Source organism: Mixophyes fleayi, chromosome 10 (assembly GCF_038048845.1).
Source record: "Mixophyes fleayi isolate aMixFle1 chromosome 10, aMixFle1.hap1, whole genome shotgun sequence".
NCBI classification, from domain to species: Eukaryota; Metazoa; Chordata; class Amphibia; order Anura; family Limnodynastidae; genus Mixophyes; species Mixophyes fleayi.
This window is the reverse complement of record NC_134411.1, coordinates 75,113,593-75,136,432: the sequence shown is the minus strand read 5'-3', so window position 1 is coordinate 75,136,432 and position 22,840 is coordinate 75,113,593. Positions and strand designations below refer to the sequence as shown.

The following is a 22,840-nucleotide window of genomic DNA, read 5'->3' as shown; positions in this document are numbered from 1 at the left end:
TAAACATTTTCAAAATTGATTTCCTCAAAAAGCTAATTACGTTTTTATTTTTTATTGATACATACTGCTGTGTTTTATATCATATGAAAGTAAAAAGAGGCTTAAACTGAGAGATTGCCCAACTCTCTAGCTCAATCAGGTGAGCTACAAATGCAATTTAAACAAATGCTAAAAGCCAATTTTTCGTTATCCCTGACTGGTATAAATGTCGTAGTTGAAGTTATTGGGAAAATGTAGTGCGGGGGAGTGGGGATCTACTTTGGAGATCAGAGAATTGGAAAGAAGCATGTGGTGGAAAGAACGAGGGCAAAGATTTTTAACTAGAATTTTATCTGCATTAAATTTCATTAAAATAGTTCATTTTGCATACTTGGCGAAATATTAAAAACATATATGTGGATTTGTGAAAAGACAGGTGGCCTTAGGGAGTTAAAATATGTATTTATTCTTTCTGTAGGTCCGAGAAGTTTTAGTAAATCATATGTAAGTATTCACTTAAGGCCAGAATCATTAAGGAGAGCAAGACACAAAAAAAAAAAAAGGAGTAAATTTTATCCTGGACAAAACCATGTTACGATGCAAGGGTGGAAATTAGTTTATTATTTTGCACCTAAAGAAAATACTGACTTTTTGTTTTGGTCATGTAGCACACAAATACCAGGGAGCTTTATCTTTGCTCAGAAATGTAAAGTTGCTCTAGAACATGCCCTACCTCAACTATAAATCTGTCCCCACATTTTAAATTTACCTCCCCCTCCAATGCAACATGGTTTTGCCGAGGTGCAAAGTTACTCCTGTTTTTTGCTTTGCTCTTTTTAATGACTTTCATGCACTTAGTACTCATGTTCCACACCAGTGCTAACCATATCTTAAGTTTCATTAAAATAGTTCATTTTACATATTTGAACCTACTAAAGGCGAAATATTAAACATATATGGGGATTTGTGAAATTCTGATATCTGCAAGAACTGTAAGGGAAGTCCTATAATAATTGCTAGACCATCCTCCAGTAGCCCTGGATTACTAACTATACATGTATATTCACATTTGTCCTTGTTATGAGGTAAAAAATGTAACACTTAAGGTCGCCAAGGATGGAGAAAATCGTGGTGCGAAAAGAATGCTCCAGTAAGCAAAAATTGTATCAGAATGTTCAATATGTGTGAAACCGTCATCCGATACTGTTGTCTTTACCCTCAAGCCGTTCCTTCTGCCACACAGTGTGATGAGGCGTTTATGTGAGTCATGTGGGTGGTGCACTTTTAGGTTGATAACAGGAAGGGCCACATCCTTCAGTTTTACTAATCTAACCAAACCATTGTCTGGAAAGATATTTGTTACAGGTAAAGTGGTTTTTTTTTTTTGTTTTGTTTCAATTGAGATTTTTGTTTTATATTAAGTGAAATTTCACATTAGCACACTAAATCGAACCAAGGCCGTAGTAATTAGGTTGGCTGTAGCTAGTGACCAACTACAGAAATGTGTTTTGGAAAAAGAAAAGAGGGGCTGGAGAATGTGGGATGAGAATAGAATGTGGAGGAGTTCAGCAGTTCCAAGAGATAACAAACAGAAGGAAGGCGCATTCTAGATGGATAAAAGCGCTTTGGAGTTCTCAACGTTTGCAATGACCTCAGATGATCTGTATAATTATTTTCTTAAAGTCAGGCCAGAAGATGATGCATAAGGATTATTAATGAGCCATAGGTTCTTGCAGAAACGAACAAAGAAAGCTCCTACTTGGATGATTTTGAATAGCAGAATGGACACTGGATATCATGGTAGTTCTTTGGGTAGTGCAGCTTGCATAATTTGGTGTAAGTCTCCCTAATTAAAGTTACGAGTTTGCAAAATCTGACATTAACAGTTCAGCCTGAGTAGAAACCTATTTGCCACATAAAGTTATTAATATAAATATATTTTTAGAAATCTGTCTACTAACTACTACCTGCTAAAATATCTTTGACCTTATTTAAATTGGTTGTTGTTGGCCAAAGATCCCGTGACATTAAGTCATGTGATCATTCAGAGCCAATGTGCTGAAAGCTGACACACTTCCTATTCTGATGTCACAGGAACGGTCTCGGGAGCACACAGAGCTCTCCAGGTGTTGTGAAACTACAAGTCTCGGCGTGCCCTGCTGGCTAGCAGCTGGTTATCTACTGGCAAAGCATGCTGGGGCTTGTAGTTTCGCAACACCTGGAGAGCCACAGGTTGGTCAGACCTGCCCGAGACTCTAGGGAGACCTTAGATTGGTGAACTTAGTTCTTTTTTTTTTTTAATGAGCATGGTCCTGTAATTATCTATATGGGTAGTCGGTGATTGACTCCTGTACTAGAAGGATAACACCTCTCTGCTTTGAGAAATCTTTACGGAGGACCGTACTAAAAGTTCATGCCATGCACAAAAACGTGAGTTAATTTGAATTGACATATACACATGGGGTTCTAGATGCATATCAGAAAAGAATGCAATTAATTATTTTTCTGGCTCATTAACTTGTAAAAAATAAACACAGCAATTAAACGTCCATGTGATTATATTGAATGGCTCATTGGGACATGTATTTGTTGCTCTGACCGTCGAAAACAACTATAGTTCAAGAAATGTGTTGTAGGACTTGATTTAATTTGTTTTTCGTTCTTGCAACGCCTGTGATATTGATTTGTTTGTTATAGCTTGTATCACTCGTTTAGAATGTCTGCTGATTTATTGTTATTACAAATATGTCTTTTCATTATAGTTATTTAACCTCTTCTTGAGAGTAAAGTTAATGTGAGCCATTCTGAAGGTTAGAGGGCCCCCCAATGCCTATCGCTGCTCAAGACTGATCCAATGGATTGTGTATAGGTTGTCACCAACAGTTTCCTAATCGCTGCAACCATCTAATCAGGCTAATGAGATGAACTCCATCCACTGCAGGATTCTATAGATAGCTGGAGAACATCAGTTGTGCTGTCCTATATGTCAGAGGGGGAGGCTAACTATCATTTTTTAAAAACCGCTATAGGATTGAGCACCATAATATGGACACTTGCATTGCGCCTCTGCTGTCGCTGTCATCTGATATTATGTCCCCGACCAAGGATCTCTCTTTTGACAGTGTGCCAATGTATGTGACTCACTTTTGCCTTCACAGTCCCACTGGGGCCATTATGCTAATTGTACAAGTAGAGTTTATATCTGCTCCTTATGTCTGCTTTGAACTGCTTACAATCTGGTCACATCTGCATGGAGGTTCAGTGGCAAACAGTCTGTCACATAGACTTTACATGCCGATGAACACCTCTCCTAAGCATTACGAATACAGGTATATCCATACTTGCCAACTCTCCCGGAATGTCTGGGAGACTCCCGCATTTTGCGAAAGTCTCACGGACTCCCGGGAGAGTGTGACAATCTCCCGGATCTGCCCACTTCACTAGGAAGTGCCCACTTCCTAGTGAAGTGGGCAGAATTAGGTCCCAAACGCTGCGATTCCCGGTGAATTGTGGCGTTTGGCCCCGCCCCCAGCTGTCAATTGACGCGTTCGCGTCAATGCGTCACAAGGGTGGGGCCAAAATGACACTCATTTTGGAGCCTCACGCCCAACCTCCCCAGCAAGCTCCCAGAAACCAACTTACTAAAGTTGGTAAGTATGGGTTAATCTCTATAGCTTCTACCCAAAAATCCCTGGTCAACTAACCCACTTCTACAACAGGCATGTTTGTCCCAATGTCTGAATATACTTGAGAGCATGGAATCTCCGTACCCAGCTCCACGTTCTATGCTCTGCTGCACTGCTAGTAACCTGCTCTTTTATTTTTTAGGATTCTTTCTATTTTCTGGCAAATGGGTCTGCAGTAAAATTGCAGTAAATTGCTCTGCTACCCATCTGGATGTAGAGACTTTAGCTTCTGCCAGTGGGAACTGAAAATTGCTTTTTGTTTCTGTCTGACATGTAGCACCCAAAATTCTCCGGTTAACGTGTCCCCCAGAATCTCTGGCTTCATTGCAGGTTGTAAAAGGTAATGCAGGAGCATTTTACACTTTGCAGAGAGGGAAGCAAGGAGCCTTGGATGGGAAATGCTAATTTTGTTTGATTTTGCACAGCTAACTTTTCGAGTTTGTGTTTTTTTTGTTTTTTGTTTGTTTTTTATTCCTAGAATCTGCACAGAAATTGGCTGGGAGATCCATTCTAACTGGTCATATTCTTATGTCTTTTGCTTACTGTATTTCAGGCCAATAATCTGTGATGGTAACAGATCCCATCCAGAAGTGGAAACAAAAAATATTTTCTTTTACAACTTTATTTGCAAATTGAAACCTTATTTTTCGCATATTTTTATATGGATGTAATTCAACAGAAATATTTGCTATTTACAGTTTGCTGCCCATTCTTAATATTCTCTTGGAGAATTAGTTTGAGGAGTTGGGAGCATAAACTTTTATTCTCACATAGACACCACAATCTTCCTGCACTGATGTGACCTGGGTCCTCACATCACTGCTGCTTTTGTGAACGTTTAGATCAGGCCTGTCAAACCTGCGGGCCTCCAGGTGTTGTGAAACTACAAGCCCCAGCATGCTTTGCCAGTAGACAAACTGTTGATAGCTGGAAGGGCATGCTGGGACTTGTAGTTTCACAACATCTGGAGGGCCGCAGGTTGGACAGGCCTGGTTTAGATGCTCAAATTGACTATAGGTCATAGAGCTTATCTGCATAGAGTCGTCCAGGAGTTGGGAGCAGCTGAAATAATGTGTGTTACTGTTAACATTCTATATCTCTGGTTGGCTGCAGGATGCTCTAGTCTCGCACACTTTATTCATTCACATTAAGGGCTCGGTCACACATGTGCATTTGGAAAGGGGGTAAAAGGCATGAAAAGTAACGTTTTACTAATGCTCTTTGTATGCTCTAAGGTTGTGCTTTTATCAATACAATCTACTGCACTGGTATTGTGTTAATGCATGAGACGTGGGTCAAGCCATGTTCTAAAATTTATACGTAGTGTTCGTTATCGAACACTATGGTGGGAGCATGCCAATAAGAAACCATTTATTCTGTTTTTATGCACTTTTTGGGCATGCATTAACACCTGAGAAGCGCATTAATAGAGGTTCATTGTGAGCAAGCCCTCATATGTCCTCCGTTTTAAAGAACAAAGAAAATAGGTGCTTAGTTCCCAGTCAATAAAACGGTACATGTAATATCCATAGCTATTACGCTACATAAAATCACCTCTTTGACATTTGGCACTTTTTGGTTAACAGCTATCATACAAATCAACAACACACTCATTCTTTTCATCATTCCCGCGTGAATATGTGATAAAGAGACGGCCCTTGAAAGTGCAGAATTTTGTGTATCTCTAAAATGTGACGTTACTCGTTAATTTCCTATGATTCAGCACTAGGAATGTTGTCACTCAGTCTGAGTCTACGCTGAACTGTTGTCATGAGAGGAAGTGTATATATGTCTGTATTCTACAGTCGCATATTCTGTCTGTAAAGAAATGGGAATATCCAGCATTTTTGTTACTCAGTTGTATAATGACTTGTTCACACACTGGGATAGGGATAACTTAATTCTTGTGGAATCTGGCACTGAGACACGTTAAAGTCACTTGTCCAGGTGCACCTGGACAAGTCTCCATGTCCCAGGCACCAAAAATGCAGAACAAGGGGCAGGCTCCAGTGATGCCCAGTTAGTGTGGTGAGAGATACCCACATGTGCTCGGATAACGGTTATTGTCCTGTGAATTTTCTGCTTGCCCTGATAAGATGGTCATTATGGTCCAGCACAGTGATTTGTGTGATTAGTGGCTGTGTTGTCTGAAACTACCGCATAGCTCATTAGAACTGCTTCATCTTTTACCTATAGCCATCATATGTAAACCGCACTGTCTGTTCCCACTTCAACACTGGTTCAAAGAGAAACTTTCACAGGACTCTCCAATTTAGGTTCACATTGAAAAATATGATGTAACATGGTAATTGGGTTTTTGGGTTTTTGACTGAGCCCTTATTCTAGTGGAGAGGTGTAAGTAAGACACCTGTGGTCATATGGTCTCATAGTTTTATGCTTTCTTTCCTATCATGTCCTGCAGATCTTAAGTTGCACCTTCAGAGCACAGACTATGGAACGTTCCTGGCTAACGAAGCCTCGCCCCTCGCTGTTTCAGTCATTGATGATAAGCTGAAGGAAAAGATGGTGGTGGAGTTCAGACACATGAGGAATCAGTCGTACGAGCCGCTTGCCAGTTTCATGGATTTCATCACGTAAGCCAACCGCTTCTCTTCACAAATGGCATATTGTGTCTTGACTGCCTTCGAAACTTAACCTCTTTATTACATGGTAATTGTAACAAACAGATTTGTGCTAATCCTCATTTTGGATTATGAGGCGTGCCTTTCATTCATCAACAAAGGGATTATATACGATTAGTGCTTTTTACCTTGTGACACTCATTGTATGTTGACAGAAGTTGGGGTAGTCTATACCGTGCTTATGCTATGTCCTGAGTATACCTCTGGTATGGTCTGGTGCACATAGACAGGATTTAAGCAGCTGACTCTGATTAGGCTATGCTGATTTTGATTATTTATAATCACTGCTTTACTGTATATTGTATTATACTTAGTGTTATGTTCAAATGGAACATTGTACATATTAGCATTTACTGTGTGATCTGTTTCAAAGCCGATACCATAATTGTTCTAGAACATTGCTGAGGTATGGGCGTTTCATTTGCTGGGTCATGTTGGGCAAATCAAGGGGTGTATTTACTAAACTGCGGGTTTGAAAAAGTGGAGATGTTGCCTATAGCAACCAATCAGATTCTAGCTGTCATTTTGTAGAATGAACTAAATAAATAACTAGAATCTGACTGGTTGCCATAGGCAACATCTCCACTTTTTCAAACCCGCAGTTTAGTAAATCTAGCCCCAAGTCTCTTTTTAGAATAGATTAGCTTTCATCTTAAGGGTTTCTTCACCTTTCCTTGATGAAGCCCAACCGCTGTATTTGACAGCTATCGTACCATGAAAGATGTGATAAAGAGGACATGGAGTATGTCTGGGTAGCCAAAGCTTATTACCAATCACTTGTCTCTTCCAACCTAGATGTCCTGCTTCCTTAGAGATCACCTGTAGCACCAACAAGTCCAGCGGGTATATTTACTAAACTGCAGGTTTGAAAAAGTGGAGATGTTGCCTATAGCAACCAATCAGATTCTAGCTGCCATTTATTTAGTACATTCTACAAAAATTACAGCTAGAATCTGATTGGTTGCTATAGGCAACATCTCCACTTTTTCAAACCCCCCAGTTCAGTAAATATACCCCCAGAAGTCTGGCTCTAATTCATGACACTAATTTTATAGCTGTTTACTCAAACTAAACAATTGTAATATAGTTGATGTATATATCTGCACCAAAATTATAGCAACCATTTTGCAATTAGCCTTTAGCTGTTTAAATTAGACAGTTAAAATAAAATATTTGGTTGGATGATTAGACATTTAGTGCAGATTTGCACCTTTTGAGCAATGTTGATTTAAAAAAAAACACACTTCCATATCAAAACAATAGTCATTAAATTGTAATAGTGATCCAATGCCGGCTGCAATAGCATCACTATTACAAGTAATCAATTAAATTACGGTACCTTTTTTAACCCTAAAAAACAAAACTAAATAAATTCAATAAATGAAATATTTAAAAAAAAAATGACAGAGCTTCTCCCTCAAATCCTTTTCAGCTCCAAATGTTACTTAAGCTGGGTACACACTACAGAATTTTTCACCAACTTTTTATGCCGATCGATTTTACATGCGATCGATGTTCCGATCGCTCGGTCCATGGACTGCATACACACTAGCCTTGTTTAGGACGATATAGGGAAGAGCGGACGTCCCTTTAGCAACTTTTTACAGCCATGTTGTCGTGAGCAATGACTGTAATTTCGTACTCACTGTTGTGGATCGGTCGGAAGTTTATACACACTGCACAACGGAAATGAGATTGGAACGGAAATATTAAACGGTACGACCAACCAAATGAGGCGACAATCGTCCATTTGGGCAGACTTTCGACCATCGTGTCACTGCACATACTGACCCGACTTTTGAAGGAGCGGTCGTATGTCGGCTGATTGAGCCGATTATTGGACGAAAACCGTGTAGTGTGTACCTAGCTTTACTCTGTGTGACACTGGCATGTTTTGCAGGAGTGTCAAGCACAATAGACTTCTCCCTAAGTCTCAAGGCCATTCACCACCATCACCCCCAAATTGTATCCACCCATCATTGCCCCTATTTACACTTATTCCAACAATCATGGAAATCACAACGTACCTCATTTTCAAAAAATAATAAGAGTAGATTTGGGAGTAAACGTCTGTTGTTGCATGGAAGGATTTATGGGAAGAATCATGAAGAGTGATTCCGCTGTCCTCCAGTTATTCTCTATGTAATCCTATAAAACCAAAATATATTTAATCTGTTATACTAATAAATACAAACGCGCATCTGTCCTAAAACACAGATTGTCCTAGCTGCAAGTTTGAAATAGCTAATCGTTGTTAATCCAACGTTTCAATCTATCCAGTCTTCAGAATTTGTTTTTATTTGGTTATATATAGACTATGAAATAATATTATTCACGATATATAAATTGCATTTCACTTAAACTGGACACTTAGGCCGGATGCTAAGGTATGAACTGTCCTGGTGTTTGGAAAAATCTGAACCTTGTAATGATAAAGGCAAATAAAGTAAAATTAATATATCCCCCAGAATGCTCCATAGTTGCACATCACTGTGTGATGGAACATCTGCGTGTAAATGTATCAAGCTGAGAGTTTGCTGGCGGGTTTGAAAAGGGGAGATGTTGCCTATAGCAACCAATCAGATTCTAGCTGTCATTTTGTAGAATGGACTAAATAAATGATAGCTAGAATCTGATTGGTTTTTCAAACCCGCCGGAAAACTCTCAGCTTGATACATTTACCCCCTGCTCTTTTATTACCTGTCGCTATTGTGTGTCACTATTAAAGCTTTTGATTACATTAGTAGAATGTAGAAGTGCAGCTTACCTCCCAGGGTGCAATGTGCGTCCCATTTAAAGTATAATATAGAGATTGGTTTTCTAGTACTTCCTGAGAATTCAAGTCCTTTTGCGGGAAGAAAAATCTTCAACGACCTGTAGAACACTGGGTGCCCCCATAATGCACCTTTTCCACCCCTGCTAGCTCATTTGAAATAATTCTGTCCAGCAAAATGTTTTGTTTTTTCAATTTAAATGCAAAACCAGGTACGTTGGTGCGCAAATGTTTGCGCTCTTGCAAACGCCACCAACCTGACCTGCTAATCCATGTGCTTACCAAGAAAATCAGTTGTATCTGCACAAACGTGTGAAGCGTGATGTCCCAAATAAGTACTTGCACTACATGTTTTTAACTACCTTCACTGTGTGTTTATATACGAAACACAATTGTTGATGCACAAACATAATGTGTCCTGCGTATGTCCTTACGTTGCACCGAATCCTTTTATTTGTATGTTCAGGAACTGTGTGTTGTCCCCCACCTCTGTTATGTAAGTGCAGATGTAAGCTGGATGCCTCCAATCCTGAAAGGGTCAGAGCCAATTGCTCTGGTTAAGGATCTACTAAGTAAACTGAATTTCCCACAACTTGGCAGGCGTCCTCCATCTGGCAGAACTTCAAGTTATTCACTGACAAAAGTTTATAGCTGTGGTTCATAATTAGCCACAGTTACACAGCCCTGCTCCCCAGCTCCTGGCCGAGGAAAGTGGTCCTGTGTAGGGGGCCTGGTGCCAAGTTTTTTGTGTGTGTACTTCTAGCACTGACAGGGCCGTGTGTTCAGAAACATTTATAGCATAGACAAGCATAATGAAAGCTTTTGGGAGCAAAGTTACAGGTGTGGACAATGACACGGAGTAACACGAGCCTGGCTTTGAGGAACAATTTGTGCATGCGTGTAGGAGTCTGGGGTGTTCTTAAACACCATAAGGATGTGTCTGATGTGTTTATAGTGTGAGCTCTCTATAGCCTTGTCGTAACTTTTGATCTATAAATGTCTTGTCACCTGCTCTCCTAGTAATTGGCAATTATTGGTTTATTGGGGCAGCACGGTGGCTAGGTGGTTGGCACTTCTGCCTTTACAGCACTGGGGTCATGCGTTCAATTCCTGACCATGGCCTTATCTGAGTGGAATTTGTATGTTCTCCCCGTGTTTGCGTGGGTTTCCTCCAGGTGCTCCGGTTTCCTCCCACACTACAGATACATACTGGTAGGTTAATTGGCTGCTAGCAAAATTGACCCTAGTCTGTGTGTGTGTGTCTCTGTGTTAGGGAATTTAGACTGTAAGCCCCAACTGGGCAGGGACTGATGTAAGTGAGTTCTCTGTGCAGCTATGCAGAATTAGTGGCGCACATCAATAAACGGTAATATTAATAATAAATGTAGGAATAACATTCTCCCATCTCCTTCCTAGATCAACATGTATCAGTGTTGCTTGGGATTCTTGCTTAGCCCACATTTGGACATTATTATCAATCAAATAGGTTTGAATAAAATGTTCTAGAACATTAGGGTTTTCTAAAGGACATGTGTCAAACACCATATTTCAGTTACATATAGGGACGCTAGAACTGGACGCATTCTCCATGTTACACTTTGAGACCTGCAGAGAACAGCTACAGCCAGAAAATATTGTTTATTACCTTGTTTATCCAAACCACAATGAGTTGTATGTAGTGTTGTTTCAGAATCCCTGGGACCTGGGCTGTGTACACCATACATAAAAGGACACAAGGTGCTGTAATGCTCGGCTTGACCTATAATTTGTCATCCTGCCCCATCTTTACAACTTTGTCTGGATTTACTGCTAACTCTATGGCCAAATATGTTTACTGCATGACCCTTTGAGTTTATTATGCTCTTTACTAATGGATGGAAAGTGTCATTTTCATTTTAACTGAAGAAGCTGAATAACCGCTTTAATCCATTTTGAATACCCTTCATCATCATCAGATACTTATATAGCGCCACTAATTCCGCAGCGCTGTACAGAGAACTCACTCACATCAGTCCCTGCCCCATTTGACCTTAGTATCTCTCTGACTGTGTGTATGTTAGGGAATTTAGACTAAGGTCAATTTAATAGCAGCCAATTAGCCTACCAGTATATTTTTGGAGTGTGGGAGGAAACTGGAGCACCTGGAGGAAAGCCATACAAACACGGGGAGAACATGCAAACTCCACACAGATAAGGCCATGGCCAGGAATCAAACTCATGATCCCAGTGCTGTGAGGTAGAAGTGCTAACCATTGAGCCACCGTGCTGCCCTTGTGTGTACCTGACAATCCTACATATACGCATAAAACGAATATATTGAGCATGATCACAAATACATGAAAACCATTACATCTAAGGAGCATTAATGAGTGTGTGTAAAATATGAGGAAGATGGATAGTAGACAGAAGGGACAATAGAGAGAGAACCCTGCCAGGGGAGCTTACATGCTAGTGACCGCTACTAATAAACATCAAATGTGTGTAATCTTTACCTGTCCTGATTATCACTGCTCTCCATGACAACTCTTGATAATTTGCCAGTTTTAGTGCCCAGTAACTAAAATCTAAGGGCACAACTGATTTCCTGTCTATAAACTCTTCCTTAACCCTCCTTACATTTATTAGTCGCATAGTTAAATAATTAATGGATTCTGTCTCAAAGCCCATAGGATTAAATTGTTCCAGACCACAGATAGGAAAGAAATGTTTTTCCGACAACACTGTTAAGTGCTTCAAGAAAATGTCTCCTGCTGCTTTCACAGCCATAGAATTAAGGAACGTGGTGTTAATTGGCACATGGAAATGTTCTATGTTTTTGTAAATAAATGTTGCATAACCATTTTGTAATATGGCAGTATTTACGGAAAGTACTGTTTGTTTTCTCAGACCGGTTACCATGAATTTATATTCTGTGGCTCGGAATTATGGCATTAACATCTTTCCATAATGCTTTGCTGTTATTTGGAGCACCGAGCCTTATATATGTTAAATTACATTTTATAATGACCACTGTGTTTTCCCATATTGCCCCTGGTCATATCCTCCTCATTGAAATTTTTAGCAGTTCTCCTCACAGTGACTGTAGGAAAATGAAATTGGTGACCATATCTGTGTAGGACATTAACAGCAGCAGGGATTTACCTCAGTATCTTATTTCTTTTCAGTCCTCCTTGGATAATCTGTTTCCAGAGAAGACTCTCACACCTACAGCTACTTTATTTTATTTATTTTTTTTACAGAATTTACTGATTAGCCATTTTTTCCATCTCCTTTGCCACTAGCATTGTATGCAAAGGAGAATGAGGAAACAGAAGACCTTGTAATTAATTTACCTCACCAGCAATAAATCATCTTTACAACAGGTCTAACTGCTCAGTTGGGAAAAAAAATACAAAATGGCACATTGTTGAAATAAATATGAGGTAATTTCGTTTTTTTAAAAAGTATAAAGACATATTTCCTGTCTCCCTCCACCAACAACAAGATCATATCGATCCCTAATCCTGATGCTACTAGACATTCCCCCTTAATCACAGTTTACTGCTAAGTACACCCACAGTGAGGACCTGATGAAGAGTTCAGGCCGCCATAGACCAATACGCTAGTAGCGCTCCTTAGCCTTCCACGCCAGGCTATTATGCAGTAGGTAAAACTTGTGCTTAATTTAAATTTAGTGTGTTTTTCTCTCCCCCCCCCCCCCCCCCCCCCCACCAATGTTTGTTTCCATGTTTACAAATCCACTTGGCTTTTTAAACGGGTCACGACTATTTTTGTTATTTTTTTTAATTTTTTTTTCATTTATTTTCATTAAAAAACAGTATATAGCAGAATGGTGGCATGAGTGAGCGCTACTGAGGGTGAAGATGTGAAGGCAGAGGGGGATGTTATGTCTGTCACCATCCTTGTCTCTCCTGACTTCTCCTCAAGCACCTGTCCAGGGATGACTTATTGTCTTCAGCCTTCACCACAGGCATTCCTTGAGATTAAAATGTTACCATTTTCGTTTTGCTTGGTCTGTGTATGCATTACAAACAATCTCCAGTGTCCTCCACGCATTAAACTTAGAAAAAGTGATACTTGGTGATCCAGTTTGGCCACCATAGCTCTGCTCTCTGGCCTTGTGGCTGGATTGAAATGTGTGTAGCCTGCTTGACCGTCAAGATACAATGTTTTTCAATAGCGTTAGTGATGAGAAGTCTTTTTTGTGTCAAACAAACGCACACACAGAACATTGTAAATGTTACAAATAGCTATTATATAAAACATTTTGTTATAAGTCAGTAATCCTTTAGTAGTTTAAGTCATAAGCGTTAAAGCAGTTCTGTAAGGAGGAATGAACAATTTCCTTGCTGCTGAAGGACGTCACACCAGTTACTGAAAGCGTACTTTTCCAACAAGTAAATTTATTGTTGGATAATTTTGATCAATTAATTAATGAAAAAGATATTTTTATTTGTATTATTTGCACTTTAGGGTACTTTTTATCTATTTTTATGACTTGGATAAACATCTGAACACGTTTTAAAGTTCCATTTACGCAGGAATTCTAACAATTTTGAAATGGTTCACAAACTTTCTAGCACCACTGTATGTTTGAACAGATTGTAGTATCCTTACTTCCCACAGTCCTCTCTTCCTTACTCACTACAAGACCTGTAACTATGGCTAGTAGTGTCCATTGTTAAAATGGTGCAGCTATCGAAACCGAAGTTAATCCTTTGTGAAACTGCTACGTTCATGTTTTCAATTATGACGGCTAAAGAAAAGAAAAAGTTAAACGTGTAGATAAAACATTATGCTTTTGTCTTTGCTTTGGCAGGCCTGAAGGGACGGAAAAATGATTAATAACAATGGCAAATCATCTTGGCATTCAGCATACACGCCAACTTTTAAAATTTCTGCCCCCGGAAGAGCTGGGGAAGAAGTCATGTGACAGGCGGTAGGAGGGGGCGTGGTGATGTTGTTGCTTCACCGTAGCCCCACCCCCACTATAAAATGTTGTGAATTTTGGCAAATGTGGGAGGTTTGCCTACTCGTCCGGGAGGACTCCCTGAAATTCGGGAGCCTCCCGGGAATTCTGGAAGAGTAGGCAGATATGGCATTCGGTAGATATTAAAAATAAATAAAACGGACATTTCTTTAGCTCTTTAAAATCTGATTGGTCTTTTGCTAAGACTATTAAATTTTATCAAGTAAAAGAAGGTATACAGTCAGCGATAGGTGAAGAGAATATTCTTTCGCTATTTTTTTCATGTTTCACAGACAAGAATATGTTCTTTTGTGAGACACTTGATTTATTTCAGATGTTACAGCTCACTGGGAACATGGTGACTGTTTTACAGAGATCTGGTCATCCTGCTCCGTAAAACTGTCAACACCAGACCTTGTAATATAGCGCTTGAAATGTGTACAACTACAGGAAGAGATTAAAGGTGCAATCCGGTCTCTCTAGATAAAAAGTCTTTAAGAGGTGTTTTATGGTTTCCCTTCACCCCAGTGCATTGTAAACAGACTGTTATGGAAAGGATTAAACAGACATAATAAAATTATTCTCATTTTTTTCTTTTTTTTCTCTTTATTTGGCCAATTTATTTTTTCGCACTATGTTTGGGGCCTCTAATTACCAAACCAAATGCTATTTTTTTTTTTTTATATACAACATGAATTAGGCCGAACAAAAGATGATTTGTAATCATCTCCATTTTAAAGTGTTGTCCAAATAAAACTAAACATTAAATACATGTAAAAATCTATAGATATGTACTGCCTTTAGGGGAGTTCATGGATAAATGATGGCTTAAGCTAGGTACACACAGGAGGTTTTTAAGAGGATTATCAGGCCAATCATCCGATAAACGACCGCTCGGTCACATATTGCGTTAGTGTGTATTGCGTTAGTACCAGTATTTAACTTGTGTGCAAAATAGACAACTCATTTTCACCCCTTGCATTTTAACATGGTTTAGTCCAGGAGACTTAAGGAAGAAAATGTTCTTGACCAAGTTCCTTAATGAATCAGGCCCTATATTAAAAACAGGTGACAATAATTGAATACTTTTATTTTTTTCTGTGCCTTCTGCTGGGACTTTGCAGGATACGTACAATAAATACGTGGAACAGTGTATTGTGTCTGTCTGTTCTTATGGCATTTGCCATATTCAGAGCGTACCTAGACCCATATTCAACAAGTGACGTTTCTTCAGATCTGCTCCTGGTTGAATGTGGACAGACGTATGCCTGAATTAATTGCGTTTTTAGAAAAACGCACAATACGTTCAGTTTGTGTGCCTTAATGAATCAGGCCCTAACTGTCCATTTTTCCAGTGTAGAGGAATAGCCGATATGTGTTCTCTTATAAAAATTAGTTATAATGGTCAGAGACCAGGTAGAATATTTTTTATTTTCTTATTTTTGGAGGGGGTGCTTTTATAAGAGGCTCTTGTAAGTCTTATCACTTATAGATCCACTGGAAACTTTATCTAAGGGGTAAACTTATCAAAACTTGTAAAAGGTTCAGGTGTAGCAACCAATCCGATTCTAGCTATCATTTATCTAATACTTTCTAGAAATTGATAGCTAGAATCTGATTGGTTATTATTTTCTCCAAAAATTGAGACTTTTAAATGCTTTTAGTTCAGCACTAAGCTGTGGACAACTGGAGATGTTGTCCTAGGGATCCCTTAGCCAATTGCATTGTTCAAGTGGGTAGCCTGATAACAGCCAAATTAAATGGTACTTTAAAAAATAAGCTTATATTTTCTCTCTATTTTTTTATATTTATGTTTTTTGGATCTCGATGGGCCTAATCAGTGTGTTAGGATTCCTGACATGTGATTCCAATCAATGTCTGCCCCCACTTGTGTCTGAGTGTTTATTTTCTCTGTGATCTCTAGAATTTGCCTCCTGTGTTTTATTTACTTTATTTTGACAACTTCTCTGTCTTTTGCATTACATTTCCCTGTAACTTGCAGTGCAGAACATGGAGCAATAACCCTGTATATGATGGAAAGCAGAGCAGCATCCATGACAGTTTGGTTGTGTCAAATGTTCTCCTCAATATGTTGGTTTCTAGACGCTGTGGCAACATAGAGAGGAAAAGAAGAGCTTTAATAGTTTTTATAGCTTTTTGCCGGCCATGCAGAGGATGGTAATTTAGAAACGGCTGGTAACCATGTAACTGGTGTCTTTAAACTTCAAGTAGGGATTAGCCTAAATTACATTGAGTCTGATGGAGAGTTGGCCGCACTTTTGTGTTCAACACCAAAATTGCAATTACCCTTTCTATTATTTTCTCAGAGGGCTGTAAATACCAATTATGCAAACTAAGGGTGTGCCCAGGATGGCACTGTTTAGTGGGCAACTTAGAAATGGTAAGTTAATTGCATTATTCTTTATTATTATTCTTTATTATTATTATTCTTTATTATTCTTCTATTTGGCACTTTTTTTTTTTCTTTTTAACCAAACACCAATATTCAAGTAAAAATAAGACCATCCAATCTAATGAAGTTGCATCAAAAAATGGTCCCCGATTATTCATACATATACATTTACTAATCTAGAAAATGGAAATAACATAAAATATACCCTAAGAGAAACAAGAAAATTACATAACACCTAAATGTTGTATGTGCAAATATGAAGCTGATCAAAAAGCACATTAATGGCATAGAGCATAATACAATCAAAAGCAACCAGTCATAACAAAATGAGGCTTGTGTATGGCTGCTTGGCCATAGGATCCCAGTCCATGAAGCGCCCTATGAACAATTTTTGTGCTGGCGTTGTATCTAGAGGCAGTTAAACTTTTTAGGGAGTTTTGCAACCAAGGATAGACTATATTACTGTTAACTTGTGTGGCCTACCGCTTTGTGGCTGAGCTGTTTTTGCTCCTAGGCGTTTCCACTTCACAATAACACCACTTACAGTTGACAAGGGCAACTCTAGCAGGGCAGAAATTTGATGAACGGACAGTTGATGTTCACAAAGTTCATCAGTACAATCCATTCTACTGGTAATGTTTGGCTGTAGAGATCTCAGGGGCGCATGTTTGATTTCATGCACCTGTTGGCTGAAATGGTTATACACACCTCTTTGAAGAGGTGTCCACATGCTTTTTCTCTTATTTATGCCTTCAAGAAACTTTGATCTAATCATAAAGATCCCACATAAATAAGAGAAATGTATGTGGACACCTCTTCTTCTAATTAGTTTGTTTGGCCCTTTCAGCCACACCCTTTGCTAACAGGGGCATAAAATCAAGCACACAGCCCTGCTAGGCCACAACGGAGGTCGCTTGAGGATTGTTTGTCTGAGTGTGAGAGTAGTAGCCCAATGATATTCAAGAAGTTATTTAATTAATGAAAAAACTGTAATTATTCTTGCAACCTACTTCTTTGTTTTAGTGTAACTATAGTGTCGCCACTGACCAAGAGTGCAATGTTCAGAAAGTTTATCCATGAAAAATGATATGTGCTTGTTAAAGTCCTTGTGACAAAAGGGACCAAGAGAAGTGGTATTAGAAAAAAATAGAATGTCCATATACCTGCCATAGAGCTCTAGACTGTCTCTGATTTATTCCTGTTTAAATAAATCCATGTAAAGGCTTGCAAAGCTTGGAGCAATTCTAGTCCCTATGGCAGTTCCCAGTGTCTGTAAATAACAGAATAACAAAATAATAATAATTACAGTCTAGGAACACGCAATAGGGAGGTTCATGAGAATAGAGTGTTTTGTACTGGCTATAAGGAATATATGCATAATTACAATTCATTAACTATATGGAAAGGTGTTATATGGCTGTCAGTAAATAGGTATATATTATAGCAGGATTTTAATTCCTAATACAGTTTTAAAATCTTCAACTAGAGGTTATTTCTAGATGCTGATCCATTGCAAATGTTAGAGTTAAAGAAATATCCAAAATGCAGACAGAGCACCATTATTGGGGGGCTGAAAGTTATACGGTGAGTGCCTCATATCACATGATGTAAGTGTAATTGGCAGTAAGCAATTCGAAACTGGCGGACACACAACTTCACTTTACATCTCATGACTCTAGCGGCCACTGGTGAAACTCTTCAGTTAGTAGACATGGCCAGTGAAGGACGAGGAAGCAAAGACTAAGAGGAAAGAAGTAGCCCAGAGGAGATCCGGATCGGTATACTTTATATTACTAGAGGCAGCAATGAAGTTACAGAGAAGGGAGCTAGACATAATCATAAACCATAGTAACCGTTATACCTACATGCTATCAGTATGTACTACTCTACATGAATAGAAGAATGTACCAGTGCAAAACTTGCACTATGGGGAGGGCCCACTTCTAAGTTTTACCCAGCAAGACTCTGTTGTTCATGTAGTATAGTACATGCTGATAGAATGCAGGTGATATCTATCCGCTCCTGATCTCTCAACATCTGTGTTGTCTCGTGTTACTGACTGTCTTTCTGCCATTTCATCTTGGATGTCCTCTCGCCAACTCAAACTTTCAAAAACAGAATTCATAATATTCCCACCCAAAAACAGAAGTTGCCTATCTGACATTTCTATTTCTGTTGCTAACATGACCATAAATCCCACCCCGCAAGCTCGCTGCCTAGGTGTAATCCTTGACTCACAACTATCATTTATTCCCCACATCGACTCTATATCTAAATCATGTTGCATACATCAAAAGAACATTTCCAGAAAACGCACATATCTCACACAAGACACTGCAAAAACCTTAATTCATGCACTCATCATCTCCCACATCGACTATTGCAATTCCATACTTACTGGTCTTCCCAAAGTCAGACTTGAACCCCTACAATATATTTTGCACACATCGGCTAGATTGCTTTTCCTTGCAAGTAGTTCTTCCTCTGCTGAGCCACTCTGTCAGTCTCTACATTGGCTGCCTGTATTTCAACGAATCCAATATAAAATTCTTCTACTAGCATACAGGGCCATCAACAAATTTGCACCGACATACATCTCATCACTGGTCTCAAAATATCTCCCAACTCGACACCTCCGTTCTGCACAAGATTTACGTCTCTCTTCCACTCTCATCACATCCTCCCATTCTCGGTTACAGGACTTTTTTCAGGCTGCACCCACTTTGCGGAGTTCCCTACCTTGCACAATAACACTTACCTCTAGTCTTCAAACCTTCCAGTGTTCTGTGAAAACCCACCTCTACAGACAAGCTTATAATATTCCTCGACCACCATCTTAATCTCTCTAGGTTACCCTAATGCCACTCTCTGCACAGCTAACACAAGACAACAACCCTCCGACCAACATTGCTGTGTGACTGAGCATACAGCCCACTGAATACTTTTTACCTTTGTATTCTGGCTGAAAAATATGCAATATGATGTAGCACATGCCCTTGTGTATCAAACTCCCATTATCCCATAGATTGTAAACTTGCGAGCAGAGTCCTCTTACCTCTGTCTGTGTTACCCAGTATTGTTTTATTACTGTTAGTTCCCAATTGTAAAGCGCTACGGAATTTGCTGGAGCTATATAAATAAATGTTAATGATAGTACTATTGTTTGTGGCACAAGCTAGTCCACTTCTCTACAACTTCATTGCCACATCAAACTGGAATCAATAGGGGTAGAGAATACATATTTCATACCAGTGGTAGGCAACAGGCGTCCTGCATGCTGCCAGAGGCCTGTCAATCCTTCCGCGCCATGTGAGCTATGCTGCCCAGTGCAGGAAGATCACATGGCACACCTCTGTGACCGTTTTGAAGGCTGGATGAGCCGCAAGTGTAGCCCTGTAGCTATGCCAAACTTAAAAAAAAGAAAGTAAAGAATATTTGTAGGTCCCTTTAAAATCTACACTAGGATAATGTCATCATATTGTGTCTGTTTTGGCTGTACATTGTTACTGTTTTGGAGTTGTTTTTTTTGCCCAGAAAGGTCACTGAAGAGGGAGTTTCTGCAGTGTCCGTGACTGACTGTCCTCTTTTATAAGTTTTACGTCATGATGTTTTTGTTTTAAAGTTAAAAGTATAGTAGCACTGTAAGTATTGGAGAGTTTTCACAAACTGACATAATTTGATAGCTGTTCTGGATTGATTCTAATTATAACATTTTGTAGTGTGGGGTCAATCAAGTACTCCAGCCATGTAGGGAAAATATTACCGGGTGCGATTGAAATTTAGTTTTGAATTCTGCAGTTTCAGTGTTGCAGAAATTTGCTGATAAATAAAATCATTTTTACTAGAACAGTGGTGGAAATAGTCACCAATGGTGTTTTTGAATCAAATAAAAATGGTTGTCTTATTATTTTAAAACCATCTGGTTTAGATGTGTCTTGGTTAATTGGCGTATGATGTGGGATGTCCACATATGTCTAAAACAAGTTGGTTCCAAATCATGCATTGTGGGCCTCCACCACTCACCAGTGACCAAGAATTCTTAAAATAATTCCTGGGTTCAAATGAAGTTGGTCAGTGACCACGATTGGTATATGAATGGTATGATTGGTCGAATGCTGTAATAAGGCACTGCAAGACCAGCCCCGGATCACCAGATCTCTCCAGTGTGGCCACTCAAATTTAACTGAACTAATTTTTGAGGTGCAATTCTTGCATTTAGGTAATAATAAGAAAATTGTCAGTGCTTATCCTTAACACAGCATATCTATGTGTATAGTCATGGCCAAAAGTTTTGAGAATGACACAAATATTATTTTTCACAGTCTGTTGCCTCAGTTTTTATGATGGCAATTTGCATATAGTTTAGAATGTCATGAAGAGTGATCAGATGAATTACCTCTTTGTCATGACAATGAATTTTATTCCCAAAAAATTTCCACTGCATTTCAGCCCTGCCACAAAAGGACCAGCTGACATCAAGTCAGTGGTTCTCTCGTTAACACAGATGACGTTGACATGAGTATTGACGAGGACAAGGCTGGAGATCACTCTGTCATGCTGATTAAGTCAGAATAACAGACTGGATGCTTTAAAAAGAAGGTGGTGCTTGATCATTATTCTTCCTCTGTTAACCATGGTTATCTGCAAGGAAACACGTGCAGTCATCATTGCTTTGCACAAAAGGGCTTCACAGCAAGGATATTGCTGCTAGTAAGTTTGCACCTAAATCAACCATTTACCGGATCATTAAGAACTTCAAAGAGAGAGACACAATAGTTGTGAAGAAGGCTTAAGGGTGCCCAAGAACGTCCAGCATGTGCCAGGACTGTCTCCTAAAGTTGATTCAGCTGCGGGATCAGGGCACCACTTGGCAGATCTTGCTCAGGAATGGCAGCAGACAGGTGTGAGTGCTTCTGCAAGCACAGTGAGGCAAAGTCTTTTGGAGGTTGGCCTGGTGTCAAGAACGCCAGCAAAGAAGCCACTTATCTCCAGAAAAACATCAGGGACAGACTGATATTCTATACAGGGATTGGACTGCTGAGGACTGGGGTAAAGTCATTTTCTCTGATGAATCCCCTTTCAGATGCCCTTGTTTGGGGCATCTGGAAAAACATTAATCCAGAGAAAGAAAGGTGAGCGCTACCATCAGTCCTCTGTCATGCCAACCGTAAAGCATCCTGAGATCATTCATGTGTGGGATTGCTTCTCAGCCAAGGGAGTGGGCTCACTCGCAGTTTTGCCTAAGAACACAGCCATGAATAAAGAATGGTACCAAAATATCCTCCAAGAGAAGTTTAGTAACGAACAATGCCTTTACTAGCATTATGGAGCACCTTGCCATAAGGCAAAAGTGATAATGAAGGGGTTCGGGGATCAAAATGTCGAAATTTTGGGTCAATGGCCAGGGAACTCCCCAGACCTTTATCCCATTGAGAACTTGTGATCAATCCTCAAGGGGTGGGTGGACAAACAAAAACCCAAGCATTGATTAGGCAAAAATCGCTGGGCATCAGTCAGTATGTGGCCCAGAAGTTGGTTGACAGCATGCCGGGGCGAATTACAGAGGTCTTCAAAAAGAAGGATCAACACTGCAAATAATGAGACTTTGCATAAACTTAATATAATTGTCAATAAAAGCCTTTGACACTTATGAACTGCTAAATTTACTTCATACATAATGTGCATTCATAACATAGAAACATCTGACAAAAGGGTTTAAAAACACTAAAGCAGCTAATTTTGTGAAAACCAAAACTTTTGGCCATGACTTTATATAGCTAAAGGAAAGCATAAGGTATTGGTTCATATTTTGATCAAATCATTTTAAGTCTGTATACCAGCATCAAGGGTACCTCATTGTATTCAGGTCCTACACTGACCTATATGCTTCTAGTGGCATTAAAATGCAGTTAAAAACAGATGCACTCACCTCAAAAGTATTAGGGGTTTACATCTAGCAAGTGCTGGATTGTGAGCCACACCCAAATGTGCATTAAATAGATTGATGGTCAGCTGCTAAGACAATATAAGGCAATATTTTGAGACAAAGCCAGAGAAGAAATAAGCCAGCGCTCTGTTAATCCTATATTCTATATGGTACCAGCTACATGGCGATATAAACGCCATATATGTATGCAAAACATAGACAATTTTTGTCAGAGCTTATCCTTATCACTTCATATCTGAAACGTGAGGTATCGGTTCATATTTTGATCAAATCATTTAAGTCTGCATCCCAGCGTCAAGGAGCCTCATTTGCTTATAGCTATACATATTTCACAAAAACAACGTTCTTTGTGTAGATTAAGATTTTTAAAAAATAATATGTAATATATGTAATATACATGTGTCTAGCATAACCTATTTCAATGACAGTTT

General features: G+C 39.3%; 1 protein-coding gene across 1 annotated transcript in view; it reads left to right on the top strand.

Moving 5' to 3' along the window:
* Positions 1-22,840, top strand: part of ATP6V0D1 (ATPase H+ transporting V0 subunit d1) — a 64,557-nt gene that overhangs the window by 21,430 nt on the left and 20,287 nt on the right. Inside the window, exon 2 of the mRNA XM_075188877.1 lies at positions 6,088-6,259. Within this exon, the coding sequence (XP_075044978.1) occupies positions 6,088-6,259 (172 nt within the window). The remainder of the gene's footprint in view (positions 1-6,087; positions 6,260-22,840) is intronic.